Raw genomic sequence first — 17,128 nt, forward strand, 5'->3', positions numbered from 1 at the left:
ATACTATTGTTTGTATGCAGTGGTGTGGATGTGTTCATGTAGTGAGTTTCAAAGGTCTTTCATTCATTGGGGAAATCAAGGTATTTCATTATAACTCAGTGAAACAATTAAAAACAACTCATCAAAAATGTTTTTTTTTAAACTCTGTTTTGTCTTTTTGGAAAGACAAAATATGTGCAAAATAAATAGCATTGACTTCCACTGCCTCTCTGAGCCTCTCCTGGACCTCTGAGGCAGGTAAAGCAGATGTTACCTCCACTTTCCAATAAGTAAACCAAGGCCCAAGTTTTATAACTACTTAAACTGTGGAACTGGGGCTTGATCTCAGATTCCCTGGTGGGTGCCCAACCTGGTCTCTCTTAGCAGCTTCCTTGTCCCCCTGATCTTGTAATAAATATTTTTGAATTATCTCTTTAAAAATCTTTACAATGTACAGAACATTTTCTAAAAACAAAAAAGCTCCAATTAAGACAGAATCTGAAACTGTGCCTCCGTGACTCATATAGTACTCCAGCTTCTTTCACCTCCCCTGGTCCCTGTACTTACGGAATTGAGTACAGGAATCTCAAAGAATCTCATGGGAGTCGTCCAGATTTATTCTTTCTGTGTATGTGTTAGAAATTTTTGCAAGTTGCCTAAAGGAATCTTGTAGAGACGCATGTCAGAAAACCAAAATACGATTGTTGAAATGAATCGCAAATTGGGTACCAGTGCCAAATGTTCATACCAGTTGTCACTTTTCTGGTTGGAGATGAAACAAAACTAATTCCATCAAGCTGTGGATTAGAGGAATCCTTCAAAGCTCTCTTATCCACAGAGAATGGGGTTGGAATTTGTGGAGGGACTGATGCTAAAGCTGAAACTCCAATACTTTGGCCACCTCATGCGACGAGTTGACTCACTGGAAAAGACTCTGATGCTGGGAAAGGTTGGGGGCGGGAGGAGAAGGGGACGACGGAGAATGAGATGGCTGGATGGCATCACCGACTCTGTGGACATGAGTTTGAGTGTACTCCGGGAGTTGGTGATGACAGGGAGGCCTGGCGTGCTGTGATTCATGGGGTCGTGGAGAGTCGGACACGACTGAGCGACTGAACTGAACTGAACTGAAGACCATGTCACTTTCCAGTACTGAGTTTGAGACATTTGAAACAGATTTGGTTTCCTGTTAATTATTAATCGTGCCTTTTTCTCTTTGATCCTCAGCCACTCACACCTGACCTTCACTACTATTATATCCTGGAGCTGTCGTTTTATTGGTCTTTAATGTTTTCCCAGTTCACTGACATCAAAAGAAAGGTAAGAGTGGGTATGTTGTAAAGGCAGATAGGCATTTTTCGTGACCCTTGGCAGATGGGTGTAGAATCTCAGAAGCACCCACTTCTGTTCTCCCATCAGTACTGAATTAGTATGACTTTTGGCATTATTATAGAAGATTCTCTACTTTTGTTTGTACTGTTCTATATTTTAATCCCATTGTCTCTTCATTCTCCCCCAACACCAAACCTGGTGTTCTTTTCTCAGTGATAAAATATAACAATGATTCTTAATGGCATTAATTTCCTCTCAGTCTGAGTCCCAAGTCCCTCTGTTGTCCAAATGAAATGAAGAAGAAAAATTGTATCTGTGGCTCCTGGGAGAGAGTGTAAGCTCAGTGTTCCAGCCCTAAAGAATGAAGATTTCCCCAATTAAAGAGTTATGTAATGTCAAAATATGTCAGGAAAATAAAACATTCCGAAGTGAACTGTAACTGGCTTTCACCCTCCCCTCCACTGGAGTAGCTTTTGCTAATGGTACTTTTGACCCCTTTGTGTTAAACCCTCTCATTCTAGTTCTCATCTTATCAGCTCCTGGGCAGAATTGGTGCTTTTGGCTGTTCACTGTTGACTTTTCTTTTTTTTTTTTTTCCATGAAGCTATTTTTTCCAGATACTCATATTTGGATCACTTCTTCAAAGCCGTCTCTGCTGGCCTCCACTCCAGCCCCCACCCTCCATGCTCTGCATATTTGCATGCAGCAGGGTCTGGTCCTAGATTACAGGATGTCATCTCCCTGGGTGATCCAGCTTACACTCTTTGGCACTATTAACAATTATGTCTATACCAGTAACTCCCAACTGTCTCCTGTCCCAAATCTTCTCTGGGTCCAACACTTACACAAAACTAGTCATAAATGAAAGGATGATGTTCTTCTTGTTATTTTATCATTTAATCCTCACCACAATGCTAAGATCCCGTCTGATTATTTATTGTTTATTTTCCTATTATGAATGAGAAGTCTGAGCCATACATACAAAGTGTTCCCAACTGAAGACATTGTCTTCCCCTAGTCTTGTTCTTCCTCCAGTAATCTTTGTCCCCAGCAGTCATGTCAGCTAGCAGCCCCTTTGCTCTCCTCTTTGCCACTCCTCGTGCCTACTTCCTTAGTGTCACTAACACATTTAGTTTGAGTCCTCTCTATTTTGGCTTAGTCTATTACAGCGGCCTCTTAAATGGCCCTCCTTTCTAAGTAGTTATTCTTGTCTACCTGCCATCTAAGAGTTACATTTCTCAAATCTTCAAAACAAAGCCAGGCTACCTGGGGAGATATTCAGGTTTGTCACCCTGATTCCAACCCACCACTCCAGTCTCTCCTCCTCCTGACACACACATGTGTCTTAGTTACAAACATCGTCTCTCCATTGTTCAAACACATTTTTTCCATGACATCTTTGTTTTTTACAAGACCTTGCCTGCGGCTGGAATCTATCTCCCTTCACCAGACTTGGCAGGCAAAGAGCACAGGATATGTTCATCTTTATACCTCTCGTGACTGTCAATGCATCTGCCTGTGGTGGGGCTCAGTGAGTTTAGTGTGAATGAGTAAATGGATTCATCACAACGTCTTCTGACTGCTAATAGATATCTTCTAAGCTTCTTTGCAAATAGTACTGTGCATTGTGATAGATCCCAGTACCGTAGCAAACCATTTCTTGGCTAGATCGGTAATCTGCCAAATTGCAAAATATCCAAGTGGCAGCTGAAAAGCATTTACCTAGTACCTGCATCACCTCCCCCAGGTCTACTCCTTCCACTCTCCTATGGCAGTGGCTTACTTGACTGGCAAAAGGCTGTCTTTCCTGACAACACTGCCTTAATGCGGTATGTGTCATCTGATTCTCAGAGGTGGATGGTTCCTGTACGGGCCAAGTCTTAGGCATCGCAGATAACTCACTGACACCCATCATTGGTGGTTCCCTTACTCATTGCACCACATGCTTTGGGTCCGTTTCTGAAAATGTTTAAAGCTCTTTCAGTGACGCTAAGTCAGCTAGATCTTGTCTCTCTTGCACAAGGGGTCTTCTTCATTCCTGTAGTCAGGACTTGTAGAGTGATGCTCTCCACTGTGCCAGGCCCGCTGTGCATTTTATTTATTTATTTTTGAAATCATTCATTTTGGGAAAAATCAAAACATAAAATTTCCCGTCTTAGTTTTAAGTGTATAGTTCAGTAGTGTTATGCACATTCACACTGTTGTGCAGCCCGTTTCCAGAACCCCTTTCATGTTGTGGAGCTGACATTCCGTACCCATTAGTCAGCAGATCCCCATTCCTTCCGCCTCCAAACCTCATCACTGAAAACTACCATTCTACTTTCCGTCTCTGTGAATTTGATGACTCCTTACCTCATTTAAGTGGAATCACACCACATGTGTCCTTTTGTGACTGACATATTTGACGTAGCATAATGGCCTCAGGTTCATCCATGTTGCAGCATGTGTCGAAATGTCCTGCTTAAGGCTGAAGAATGCAGATTGTATTTTCTTTTGAGGAGAAATTTTTCCAGGTCGTCACAGAAAGCACTTGTATAACAAAGAAGGAGTTTTGACTATTCTTCCCTTCTTCTAATTGAGAAAATTGATACACAGTGAATTTTCAAGGCTGGACAACGTGGGAATAAATTAGAGCCCAAGTTTACCAAGCAAAGTCCCGTGGTTCCTCATAGATGCGCCGTTGGATGTGTCCCCACATCTTGTGTTGACCTGCCCCTCCGTGCTCCTGACATTAGAGACAATAGGCTGTCTGCCATTCTTTGCCATTTTGTTTGTTCCTCTTTTGCTTCATGATAATTAGGAATGCCATCTTGAGTCAGAGATGAATGGAAGCAAAACTGACTGTTACTTAGCCCCCAGGAGCCTAGTCATCGGGAGACGTTGCTGCATCAAAAGTCACCAACCCGCTTCCTCTTGCTTGACCTTCCTCAGCAGGCATGTACCGTGTCTTTTCACTGAGCCAAGAGGACTCACAGAGGCTTCATTATTTTATGACAAATTACCATTTTCTTAATAGTAATTTTAAGTGGATTCATTTCAGGGGCTAAAGTGTATCATTTTGTATGCTTTTCACTTATCTTGCATCAGTGCAGAGAAAGCCTACAAAAAGGGGCATTTTACAGTGAGGTCCATGAAAATGGAATTTATTCAGGCCTGTACATGTTGTCAATGTTGCTAAATTAATAATATATACATTTGCTGGTCAGCGCTATAGCTTGCTGTGGCCGTCTGGCTCCTCTTCCTTCTCCCCTTGGTCAGAGTACCTTTGAACGTTCCTGGTGCAGCTGGCTTATTCTTGCTTCTTGTACAAAATGGGAATTTGGCTACTACCATATGTGCTTGTTACTCTGCACAGATTTTAATAAGGAAGGTCTTCTGCGCTGTGGCTCTCTCTCATTAGTGAGTTGCTCATTCCGTTCTGTTCCGTCGCTCAGTCGTGTCCGACTCTATGCGACCCCGTGGACTGTAGCCTACCAGGCTTCTCCGTCCATGGGATTCTCCAGGCAAGAATACTGGAGTGGGTTACCGTTTCCTTCTCCAGGGGATCTTCCCGACCCAGGGATCGAACCCGGGTCTCCCGCATTGGCTCATTAATCCTTGCTTTTTTCCTTTGAACCATGCCTGCAGCCGCTGCAGATCCTTGGGGGTTCCCACCTTCCCTCCCACCCGAAAAACCTGCCATTCCAGCCATCAGCAAGGACTTCTGGTATATTCTGTTGCCAAATACATCCCCACCTTCTATATTGCAACTGTTAACTAAGCCCTCACCCTATAAAAACAACCCTCCTCCTAATTATAGAATAGAGATGTTTGAAGACACCCATTGACACCCATGATAATCAATTTCTGAAGTCTATACATATAATGGTTAAATAGAAAGGTTATAAAAATATTTCTTTACTTGCCCTATCAAATAACAATGAACTTGAACAACCATTTTCAAATAGGGACCAGAATTTATAAATGTTTGATCTAAATGCATGCCCCCAGCTGTTAGAATCAATACCTTAAAATGTGAGGTTCAGAAATAACTCTTTGTGACTTAATTGGTTCACAAGTCTTTCTAAAAATGGCTTTTATTTTCACAAACTCTCCCCCTCTAGAAATGTCCTAGTATTGCCATCTTTTTTTTTTTTTTTTTATTGCTCTGTTGCCAAGCAGGATCTGGAGTTTAAAAATGATTGGAGAACTTTCATCTCTATGGTGACAGAACACCTTGCCTCTCTTGGTCATCTCCAGGGTTGGTACTTATTTGGTCAGTGATGACATATATGCTATAAATATTCCAAGAGAAAAGGTATTAGTCAAGAGGTAATCATTTGGTATAATGGACTCATAATTTAAGTATTCTGTTATATGCTACCAAGGTATGTGCATCTTTTTGAGGATTTTTTCCTTCCTTCTTCTTCTGCCCATTCTGCTCTCCTTCCCTTCCTTTTTGCCTTTCTTCTTTTGTAAAAAAAAAAAAAAAATCATTAAGGTACCTATTAAAAAAACAACAGGTATATTCTTGGTATTCAATATTGTTTGAATCACCTTTTATTTCCCAAGGCTTAATTCTTATTAAGATTCTGTTTTCCACCACCTGTTCACAATAAGTATTTCTCCTGTGCATCTAAATTTTCTAATGGAAGTTAATAAATATGACTATGTTGGAGCTCAGAACAGCTTGCTGGTGTCCGAGCCTTGTGTCCCTGTTAACTAGGCTGCTGTTTGACTTGATGGCCTGGGCCCTTGGCCAGTGAACCTTGCTCGTGTTTAGAGTGCTTTGCAAAAAATCACCCATGGCTGAGTTCCAGGACCCAGCTGGTGAAATCAACTTATTGCTCTTTTTGTCTTTAACCTGAGAGAAAAACTACATCTCATGAAAGATCCCTGACAGAGAGAGGTGATGATGTTGAAGTTTAGTGAGAAACTTATTGAGAAGCTGGTGTTTGCTCTTTGGTAACATTTTTGGAAAATTACTAGTATCCATTGCTTTGAGTACTTTAGCTGCCTTGTGGGGGCCTGCCATGCTCCAGGTCTTTCCTGTTTCAATTAGCTTTAGGATTTATTTATTTATTTTTTATTTATTTATTTTTTTTTTTTTAGGTAATTATTTTTTATTGGAGGCAAATTATTTTACAATATTATATTGGTTGGTTTTGCCATACATTGATATGAATTTGCCCCGGGTTTACATAAGTTCCCCCTCCTGAACCCCCCTCCCACCTCCCTCCTCCCTTTATCCTCCCTCTCGATCATCCCCGCATGCCAGCCCCGAGCATCCAGCTTTAGGATTTAAAAAAGCATGTTTTAATCTTTTAATAAGGAAGCAGTATGAAAAGGTTGGCTTGAAGCTCAACATTCAGAAAACAAAGATCATGGCATCTGGTCCCATCACTTCATGGGAAATAGATGGGGAAACAGTGGAAGCAGTGTCAGACTTTATTTTTTTGGGCTCCAAAATCACTGCAGATGCTGACTGCAGCCATGAAATTAAAAGACGCTTACTCCTTGGAAGGAAAGTTATGACCAACCTAGGTAGCATATTAAAAAGCAGAGACATTACTTTGCCAACAAAGGTCCATCTAATCAAGGCTATGGTTTTTCCTGTGGTCCTGTATGGATGTGAGAGTTGGACTGTGAAGAAAGCTGATCGCCGAAGAATTGATGCTTTTGAACTGTGGTGTGGAGAAGACTCTTGAGAGTCCCTTGGACTGCAAGGAGATCCAACCAGTCCATTCTAGAGGAGATCAATCCTGGGTGTTCATTGGAAGGACTGATGCTAAAGCTGAAACTCCAATACTTTGGCTACCTCATGCGACGAGTTGACTCACTGGAAAAGACTCTGATGCTGGGAGGGATTGGGGGTGGGAGGAGACGGGGACGACAGAGAATGAGATGGCTGGATGGCATCACCGACTCGATGGACATGAGTTTGAGTGAACTCCGGAAGTTGGTGATGGACAGGGAGGCCTGGCGTGCTGTGATTCATAGGGTCACAGAGAGTCGGACACGACTGAGCGACTGAACTGAAATGAACTGATGGCATGGAACTAGATAAAACAATGTCCATGAAACCATCTATCTAGCACAATGCTTGACAGAACTCAGAGCAGTGCCCAACACATAATGACCAACATTTGGTTGAATCAAAGCATAGTACTAGGACCAAAAACAACTCAAAAAAACCTCCTAAACTAGTGGTCACTGATTTTTCTACTGTTGATCAGTTTAAATGAGCAGAAATCATTAGGAAAAGGAGTTAACTTAAAGTTGCCAACCTTTTACTTTTCCTGGTAAGGAAATTATTTCATAAAGGAAAGGACATCGTAACATTTTAAAAGAGAAAAGATACCTTGTGAAATAAAAAGGACAATCCTTTCTATTTATAATTATGAAAAGTTTTTATCTCTCTCATTTTGCTTAAGACTGGGGGAAATTATGTTTTCTTCGAGGTTGAAGGCATGGGCTCTGGAGTCCTTCTACCTCCCAGCACCTTTCCTAATTTGGTGTGACCTTGAGCAATGTAACTTGCCTCTCTGTGCCTATGTGTCCTGATCCAAAGAATAGCGGTCATATAACCTACCTCATGGGAGTGGTGTGAGCACAGATAAGTGATGCACGCTGTTGAAACACTGCACAGCACATAACAAATGCTCCATAAATGTTAGCTATTACTGTAATTGTCATTGTGACTCACCAGATATTGCCAACTCTCTACTCTCAAGCACATGCTTGAGGATGGTACACTCAGCCATGCCCCTTCTTGTGGCTGGATATGACCAGATGGCTGGTAGGCTGTGAGCAGAACTGACTTAGTCAGTGATGTAATGAAATTGCTAGTGTAAGACCCACTAGAGTCTCTTTTCTCTCTAGCACAATGGGGTTTCCCTGGTGGCTCAGATGGTAAAGAATTTGCCTGCAGTACTAGAGACCAAGGTTCGATCCCTGGGTCAGGAAGATCCCTTGGAGAAGGGAATGGCTAGCAACTCCAAGTATTCCAAGTATTCTTGCCTGGGAAATCCCATGGACAGAAGAACCTGGGGAGCTACAGTCCATGGAGTTGCAGAGTCAGACACAACTGAGAGACTAACACTATCACTTTCATAGCAATTGATAACCTTTGAGATGGAGGCTGCTCCATCTGGGTCCCTAAGTGATGGCAATAAATAGTGTGCCCTCTGCCCAGCCAGTTGTTAACATACGATAAAATAAGACATGCTGCTGCTGCTGCTAAGTCGCTTCAGTTGTGTCCGACTCTGTGTGACCCCATAGACGGCAGCCTATGAGGCTCCTCCGTCCTTGGGATTCTCCAGGCAAGAATGCTGGAGTGGGTTGCCATTTCCTTCTCCAATGCATGGAAGTGAAAAGTGAAGGTGAAGTTGCTCAGTCATTTCTGACTCTTTGCGACACTATGGACTGCAGCCTACCAGGCTCCTCCGTCCATGGGAGTTGCCAGGCAAGAATACTGGAGTGGGTTGCCATTGCCTTCTCCAAAAGAAGACATAGACTTTTGTTATTAACCACTGAGATTTTAAGGGTTTCATTATTGTCACGTAATCTAGTTTATGCTAAGTGGCACAGCTAGTATTAATAATCTGGCTGATTATCACCTCCTAGTACAGTATTTAGAAATCATTTGTAAAGATAGCAGTTCTCAAAGTGTGGTCTCCAGACACTTAGATTCCTGAGACCCTTTTAGAAGATCTACAACATCAAAACTGGAATCATAATAATGCTGGGATGTCATTTACCTTTCTCACTGCATTGAACTTTACACTGATCATGCAAAAGTAATGGCAAAATTGCTAGCAGTGGCACCAAACAGTATGAGTAGTAGTTTTTGTATTCCTCTCTGCCACGTGCTTGCAGGAAGGAAAAATGTGTTTTACTTGAGAATGCGATCTCTAATTCTTGAGTGTACATTTAATTTTTTTTTTTTTATTTTGTCTGATGAAGTGGGAAGGAGCCAGGAAAAGCTTCTGCTGCAGAACAGCATCCGGTGTGTCTCAAGAAAAGTCACATGCTGTTAGTGTTTTCCACTGAGGACTGTGCTAGTTGCTTTTTCCCCCCAAAATCTAATTTTTACTTGAAAGAATGACAAACTATAGTTATTCCATTGTGTGTCTTTGGTGGCACATTACTGAAAACGCACAGAGTGAACTTATCAAGGTGCTTCAAGTAAAACCATTGACATTATTTGTTGTCAATGATAAAACTCAAATTTTCAAGAAAAAATTAGAAGACTTGTGTCTACCAGCAAGAGCTCTATAGCGTCTCAATACTTAAAGACTTTTCTCAGGAGATTGGTAGTGATGACAATAAATGTGATTTTTAACACATAGTCCAAAAATATGTTTCTTTAACTCCATGAGCCAGTGTTTTCCATACTCCGAAAGTATGCGTGAGTGAAAGATCCATTCAAAGGTCAAGACAGACCAAAAGATTTTATGTAACAGAACATGAAAAATTTATTGATATAATTTTAAATTACATATTGCAACTAACCTTTAAGAATGTCCCTCTTGTCAAGGTTTGGAATATCAAGGAAGAATATCCATAACTATCTGAATAAGACTATTAAGATACTTCTCCCATTTCCAACTGGTGTGATCCTAGATTTTCTTTACATACAATAACCAAAATAACTAGGCAACAGATTGAATATATATGCCATGATGAAATCCAGCATGAGACAGGCATCAAAGAGATTTGCAATCATGTAAAACAATACTACTGTGTTCATAATATTTTAAACATTTTGGAAAATGTGGTTATTTTTATAAATATATTTATGTTAATTAACAATGAATTTTATTTAAAATAAATTAATAAGCATGTTTGACATGTTTTTTAATTTTTCCCAGTTTTCATGTCCAGTGTGGTAAATACTGATAGATATGACCCATATAAACAAACAATTTTTGGTGTCCTCAGTAATTTTTAAGAATATGCTCCTGACACCAAAAGATTTAAGAATTGCTCATCTAGATTATTTTTATTCTTTTTAAGAAAACATCTCTGTATTTTATTTATTTATTTTGGCTGTGCTGTAAAGCATGCAGGATCTTACTTCCCAGACCAGAAATGGAACCAGTGCCCCTGCATTGGGAGCACAGAGTCTTAACCAGTTTACCGCTGGACCACCGGGAGCGTCCCTAGATTATTTTTAAGTCTTTCCTAAGGATATGACAGCGTATTAAAAAGCAGAGACATTACTTTGCCAACAAAGATCTGTATGGTCAAAGCAATGGTTTTCCCAGTAGTCATGTACAGATGTGAGAATTGGACCATAAAGAAGACTGAGTGCCGAAGAACTGATGCTTTCGAACTGTGGTGCTGGAGAAGACTCTTCAGAGTCCCTTGGACTGCAGGGAGATCCAACCAGTCCATCCTAAAGGAAATCAGTCCTGAATATTCATCAGAAGGACTGATGCTAAAGCTGAAGCTCTAATATGTTGGCCACCTTGATGCAAACAGCTGACTCATTGGAAAAGACCCTTATGCTGGGAAAGACTGAAGGCAGGAGGAGAAGGGGGCAACAGAGGATGAGACGGTTGGATGTCATTACCGACTTGATGGACATGGGTTTGAGCAAACTCCGGGAGTTGGTGAAGGACAGGGAAGCCTGGTGTGCTGCAGTCCATGGGGTTGCAAAGATTCTGACATGACTGAGCGACTGAATAACGAACAACAAGTATATGACTCTCGGGTCACGCCTCAGATTGCATCAGCATCTCCTCTCCTTGCTGGAAAGGCTGAAATCACACCAAATGACACCTGATAATCCTAAGAGGGTGGAGGATGATGTAGAATTCTCCCTGGGTGACCTCAGTGCTGCTACTTGTAGACACTGGCAGGCAGACCATTTAACCACTCTTTCACAGAGGCGCCAAGTTGTTCCTTTATGTGTTCACTTATGCCTGGAGTAGCAAGATCCTGCCCTCCAAGCTTAGGTTTCTTCCAAGACAGGTACTGCTGACTCTGAGGGCTTTTTGTGTTCCTTTCTCACTGCAGTGACTTCAGAATCAAAGAAGGGAAGAAGAGGCAGCTCATTTTAGTAAGCCACCACTGGTGATCAAAGCATTTCAACCCAGGGCTGTGTGCAGGCTGGTGGGAGAACAATAGAACAGTCTTGTCTGGGGTGGGGGGGCACCCCATTGTCTTATGGGGCAATTTTATGAGATTTTATTCAAAATTAGCTTGTTCCAGCAATCAAAATCCCAAGTACCTCGCCAGAGGAGAGGCTGTTAAGCATCTTTTTTTTTTTTTAATTCTAATGATTTTTTAAATTTTTATTTATTTATTTTTTGAAGGCTAATTACTTTACAATATTGTATTGATTTTGCCATACATTGACATGAATCCGCCACAGGTGTACATGTGTTCCCCATCCAGTTAGATGACCAGCCCGGTGACAGCCCTGGGGCATTGTGGTGGCATGTAGAAGTGACAAGCATGAGAAGTGACAACAGGAACCTCTTCTTCCAGGCTGGTGCCAAGAGCCACGGCATTGCCACATTACAGAGAGACCTACACCCGGGACCAACTCAGTGCTGTTGCTCCAAGGCTCTGGGTCCTTAAGTCCAGGCCCTCAGGGATCCCACCCTCCCTTGAGAGATGCCACTGACATTTGGAAAGTATCACTTTCATTGGTGCATGGGTGGTTCAGTGGTAGAAGTTTTGCCTACCATGCAGGAGGTCCAGGTTCTTTTCCTGGCCTATACAGCCACAGTGTCCCCTTTTTGGGGCCTTCCCTGATAGCTCAGTTGGTAATGAATCTGCCTGCAATGCAGAAGACTCCGTTTCGATTCCTGGGTCGGGAAGATGCCTTGGAGAAGGGATAGTCTACCCACTCCAGTATTCTTGGACTTCCCTTGTTGCTCAGCTGGTAAAGAATCCTGAAATGCAGGAGACCTGGGTTCAGTCCCTGGGTTGGGAAGATCCCCTGGAGAAGGGAAAGGCTACCCACTCCAGTATTCTGGCCTGGAGAATTCCATAGACTGTATAGCCCAAGGGGTCGCAAAGAGTCAGACACGACTGAGTGAGTTTCATTTTCACTTTCATTAGGAGATTTCATTCTGCTTCCCCTGGAGAGTTTCCCATAGGTCATTCTAGGAGTCTTGGGAAAGCATCTCCTTTGGTTTACTATCTATCTGTTATCTATCTAACAGTCTTCCTGACTCAGTGAATTCCCTCCATTTCTATCCCCTTAAATATAAACAGACCGATGACATATCCTCTCCTTTAGCCTCCCAAGAAGGGGCACCTCTTCCACTCATGGCTAATCCTCCCCTTTGCTCTTGATCCCCGTCTCTTCCTGTCCCCTAGAAGCGACCTTGTTCTGTTTGATGGGCTTCCACTTACCTGTGTTTTCAGAAGGGTCCTCTCTCTGCTGCCACCTTCCTTATTGTCATCTTTCCTTGTGCTTTTGTTTCTGAGAAGCCGTCCACTGTGATGGGAGCCTGACCTCTCCAGTCACACAGAACTAGATGCTGATGTGCCTTGAGCCTGTCCTTACCATGTGACTCTGGAGAAATCTCACAGCTTCTCTGTGCCTCAGTTTCTTTATAAAATGGCACTCAAACAGTACTTGCCATTTGGCATTATTGGGAATAAATCACCATGTCCAAACCTTCTGAAGCCTTATAATTAGTAGGCAAGCCTCAGGGTGGATGGAAGTTCACCAGATACTCAAATGGGAGTGGGGCTTGGAGAAAAGAAGAGAAAATACAAAGCCTTGCAGCCAGGAAAAATCCCTGAAGGGCCAGAGTACTGCATGGGGCAAGGAAGGTGACAGGTGAGTTTTGCAGGTAGAGTCCTGCCTGTCGGTGAAGGCAGGTGGGGAGTTCAGGCAGTGGAAGGGAGAGGAATTAGAAGAGAGACAATAAGGCTGATGAAAATAATAAGAGTTTCCCTGAACCCCTCCTGACAACTTACAGCATCATCCCAGCTTGGCTGACCTAGAGGAGACTTTTTCTTCTTCCATCCAAAGCACCAAATCGAGACCTGATTTGTCATTTAGAACCTCCAGGGTTTGAAGGAGGAAATGGCAACCCACTCCAGTATTCTTGCCTGCAGAATCCCATGGACAGAGGAGCCTGGCGGGCTACAGTCAATGGGGTCGCAGAGTCAGACACAACCTAACACATGGCACAGGCTTTACAGTAAATGTGAGGATGATGGCTTTTGAGTTCTGGGATCGCTCTGCTTTTAGTTGAGCCCAATCTGCCCCCTGCTGATCATTCTGGATGTTTTCAACCTGAATGAGTTTATTTGCTATCCAGTGTTGGCCCTGGCCTTGGTCCACTGTTATTTCCCACACCCTACCCTCACACCAGATAAAAAGGAGAGTAAAATCTGTTAACTTGCACATCACTTAAGACTGTTATGTTGGGTATATTTTAAATGTCCCAGAAGTGACCCTTCCAGCATGAAAAGCTGTACAAATTAGTGCGGCTGGACCAAGAGTAATTTCAACTGCACCCAGAAGATGGATATTTTGGCTTCCAACTACTGGCGCTTGTAATTTGGCAAGACTTGTAGTGAATGGAGAACATCTCAACACCCAAAATTCAATAAGAAAAAAAAGACATGTGTCTATGATTAAGAAAAATACCTACATCACTTGAAAACGGAGTGCATCTGGAGAGCGTACTTTGGAGGGGAAGAGGAGCAGAAAGCAGGGAGGACTCCAGGGAGTTTCAGATGAAGTTCCAAGCTCTGGCCAGGCATAGTGGGAGGGAAGCAATGGCACTATCTTACTGTTTTCTGTTGTGCAAATAAAATTTTATTGCATCTTTTTCCTCAGTAATAAAATCAATTGAAGATTAAATATTAACTAAATAATTCAAAGTGCATGAGATTATGAGTCCTTGATCTTAAAATGGTGCCGTCTTTGTTACACAGGAGAAAGATTGGGTAAACACTGCTGATACAGCAGTTCTTTATTTCATTTATGTATATTCCCAGAAGCTCTGAAGTAATGGCACATGTTGCGGTAGAGAGACTAATGTTGCATCCAGAAGGACAGCTCTTGTTTTCACAAAAGCTTAAGCTCTTCAAAAGCTCTTAAAGTTGTAGTTATAATTTATCATGAGGGTTTTGATGGAGATATCTGCCAAAACTGTTTTTTTTTTAAATAATTTATCTGAATTTTGAAAGTAGTACTGAATGCAGGGAGATCCAACCAGTCCATTCTAAAGGAGATCAATCCTGGGTGTTCATTGGAAGGACTGATGCTAAAGCTGAAACTCCAATACTTTGGCCACCTCATGCCACGAGTTGACTCACTGGAAAAGACTCTGATGCTGGGAGGGATTGGGGGCGGGAGGAGAAGGGGACGACAGAGAATGAGATGGCTGGATGGCATCACCGACTCGATGGACATGAGTTTGAGTGAACTCCGGGAGTTGGTGATGGACAGGGAGGCCTGGCATGCTGTGATTCATGAGGTCGCAAAGAGTCGGACATGACTGAGCGACTGAACTGAACTGAACTGAATACTGAATGGGTTGCTTCGGAACAGCTGTGAAAATTAAATCCCTTACTTCATTTCAGTTCAGTTCAGTCGCTCAGTCGTGTCCGACTCTTTGCGACCCCATGAACCACAGCACGCCAGGCCTCCCTGTCCATCACCAACTCCCAGAGTTCACTCAAACTCATGTCCATCGAGTCGGTGATGCCATCCAGCCATCTCATTCTCCGTCGTCCCCTTCTCCTCCCGTCCCCAATCCCTCCCAGCATCAGAGTCTTTTCCAGTGAGTCAACTCGTCCCATGAGGTGGCCAAAGCATTGGAGTTTCAGCTTTAGCATCAGTCCTTCCAATGAACACCCAGGACTGATCTCCTTTAGAATGGACTGGTTGGATCTCCTTGCAGTCCAAGGGACTCTCAAGAGTCTTCTCCAGCACCACAGTTCAAAAGCATCAATTCTTCGGTGCTCAACTTTCTTCACAGTCCAACTCTCACATCCATACATGACCATTCTTTATCTAAAGAAAATGTGATGAAGCCAGCCATGAGCCTATGCGATTGCGATATCTCAAATTACAAGATTGTTTCACATATTATGCTGTTTGATGTGGCTCTAAGGCAGAGGTCATCAAAGTTTTTTCTAAAGGGCCAACTAGTAAATATTTTAAACTCGAGATCTGTACAGTCTTCGTTGCAACTACTTAACTCTACCAATATAGCAAGAACACTGCCATAAACAATGATTAAACAAATGGATGTTGCTGTGTTCTAATAAAATATTATTTATAAAAACAAATAAGGGCCAGATTTGGCCTGGAGTCTGTAGTTTGTCTTTCTCTGCTCTCAAGTTGCATCACCTGGATGTGCCTATTTGGTGAAGAGTGAGGATGGCAGCTTTAAGAATGGCAGAGAGAGATATTCACATCATATCAGCACATGTTTTTAAAAACATTGCAGTACTAACAATAGCAACCTTAAAATCTTTAACCGATTAATTTCTTAGCACTTACTATTTTATAATGATGTTTGTATGAGACAGTTATCTCTCTCAAGGACCTAAATCTGTATATATTTAGTTCCAAAAGTGAAAAATCTAGTCTATTGGGGAAAAAGAGTAGAAATAAATTTGTCTCCAGATTTTGTGTGAATGAGGTTTTATTCATGGATCGATATCAGAGATGGGCTAAGTGAATTGTTCCTTCAGGACTCCTCCTCTTTATAATTAAACAAACATTATCCAAACAAATCACATTTTTTCGTCCATTTCCACATTTTCCCATCAATATTTACACTAGAGTAGAGGCCATACATAAGAATGAAAGTGAATTTCAACTACAATTTTTGAAGAACCTTGTTACTTGAAATACCCTTCTTTAAATGGCACATTTAACCAGTTCTCTATAGAGTAAGCCAAAACTCAAGGCCAGCTAAAAATATAATAACCAAGTAAATTGTGGGAGGTTGCAGATACCCCAAAGGTTGACATTTACATTTACATACATTATGTTAACTTCTTACATCATGGGCTGGTAACAGAAAGTTATAATTTTCAAGTTGCCAAATATGGGCAAATCAGAATTAACAGATTTTTATAAATCACCCTGAATATTCTTTTATTTCAGTCATTGTCCTTACAACCTAGACAGTATTTTGTTTCTTTGCTTTTTAAAAGAAATATAGATAGATAGATATAGATATGTTAATATACTTTGGCCACCTCATGCGACGAGTTGACTCACTGGAAAAGACTCTGATGCTGGGAAAGGTTGGGGGCGGGAGGAGAAGGGGACGACGGAGAATGAGATGGCTGGATGGCATCACTGACTCTGTGGACATGAGTTTGAGTGTACTCCGGGAGTTGGTGATGGACAGGGAGGCCTGGCGTGCTGTGATTCATGGGGTCGCAGAGAGTCGGACACGACTGAGCGACTGAACTGAACTGAACTGATATATATATTCATGCTTAGGACTTTAGCTATCCATAACCAAAGTCTGAGTATCTATTATATCTTCATATTCCCTCAATGGGAAAACTGTTTAACTATGATTGTTCTTGGCACATGTAAGTTTTGTCTGAAGTTCAAACACTCCATGTGTGTTCATTCTGGAGTGAAGGTGGAGCCTGGGTGGCCACTCTTCCCTATATAATGCCAAGTTACAGGCTTGAAGTCCACTTTCTGCACAGCTGTATTGCTCCCCAACATTCTGAGCTTTATTCCCAGGTTGCACAATCCTGAGAGAAGAGATGGGGAAACTGTTGTTTGATCTCTAGAAAAAAAGAACATGTTACTCTGTTGACAACCCTATTAATTTCTTTGTACCTTGAAGACTCAAATAGGAAAACTATTTTTAAAAAA

General features: G+C 42.0%; 1 protein-coding gene across 4 annotated transcripts in view; it reads left to right on the forward strand.

The window, feature by feature from the left end:
- The window catches only part of CERS6 (ceramide synthase 6), a 395,115-nt gene that overhangs the window by 290,388 nt on the left and 87,599 nt on the right, over positions 1-17,128 (forward strand). For all 4 annotated transcript variants that reach the window (XM_088829883.1, XM_088829891.1, XM_055398899.2 and 1 more), the window contains exon 6: positions 1,207-1,299. In XM_088829883.1, the coding sequence (XP_088686009.1) occupies positions 1,207-1,299 (93 nt within the window). The remainder of the gene's footprint in view (positions 1-1,206; positions 1,300-17,128) is intronic.

The sequence above is a fragment of the Moschus berezovskii genome, chromosome 2 (assembly GCF_049115385.1).
Source record: "Moschus berezovskii isolate FMDL1 chromosome 2, NW_MosBer_1.0, whole genome shotgun sequence".
Taxonomy (NCBI): domain Eukaryota; kingdom Metazoa; phylum Chordata; class Mammalia; order Artiodactyla; family Moschidae; genus Moschus; species Moschus berezovskii.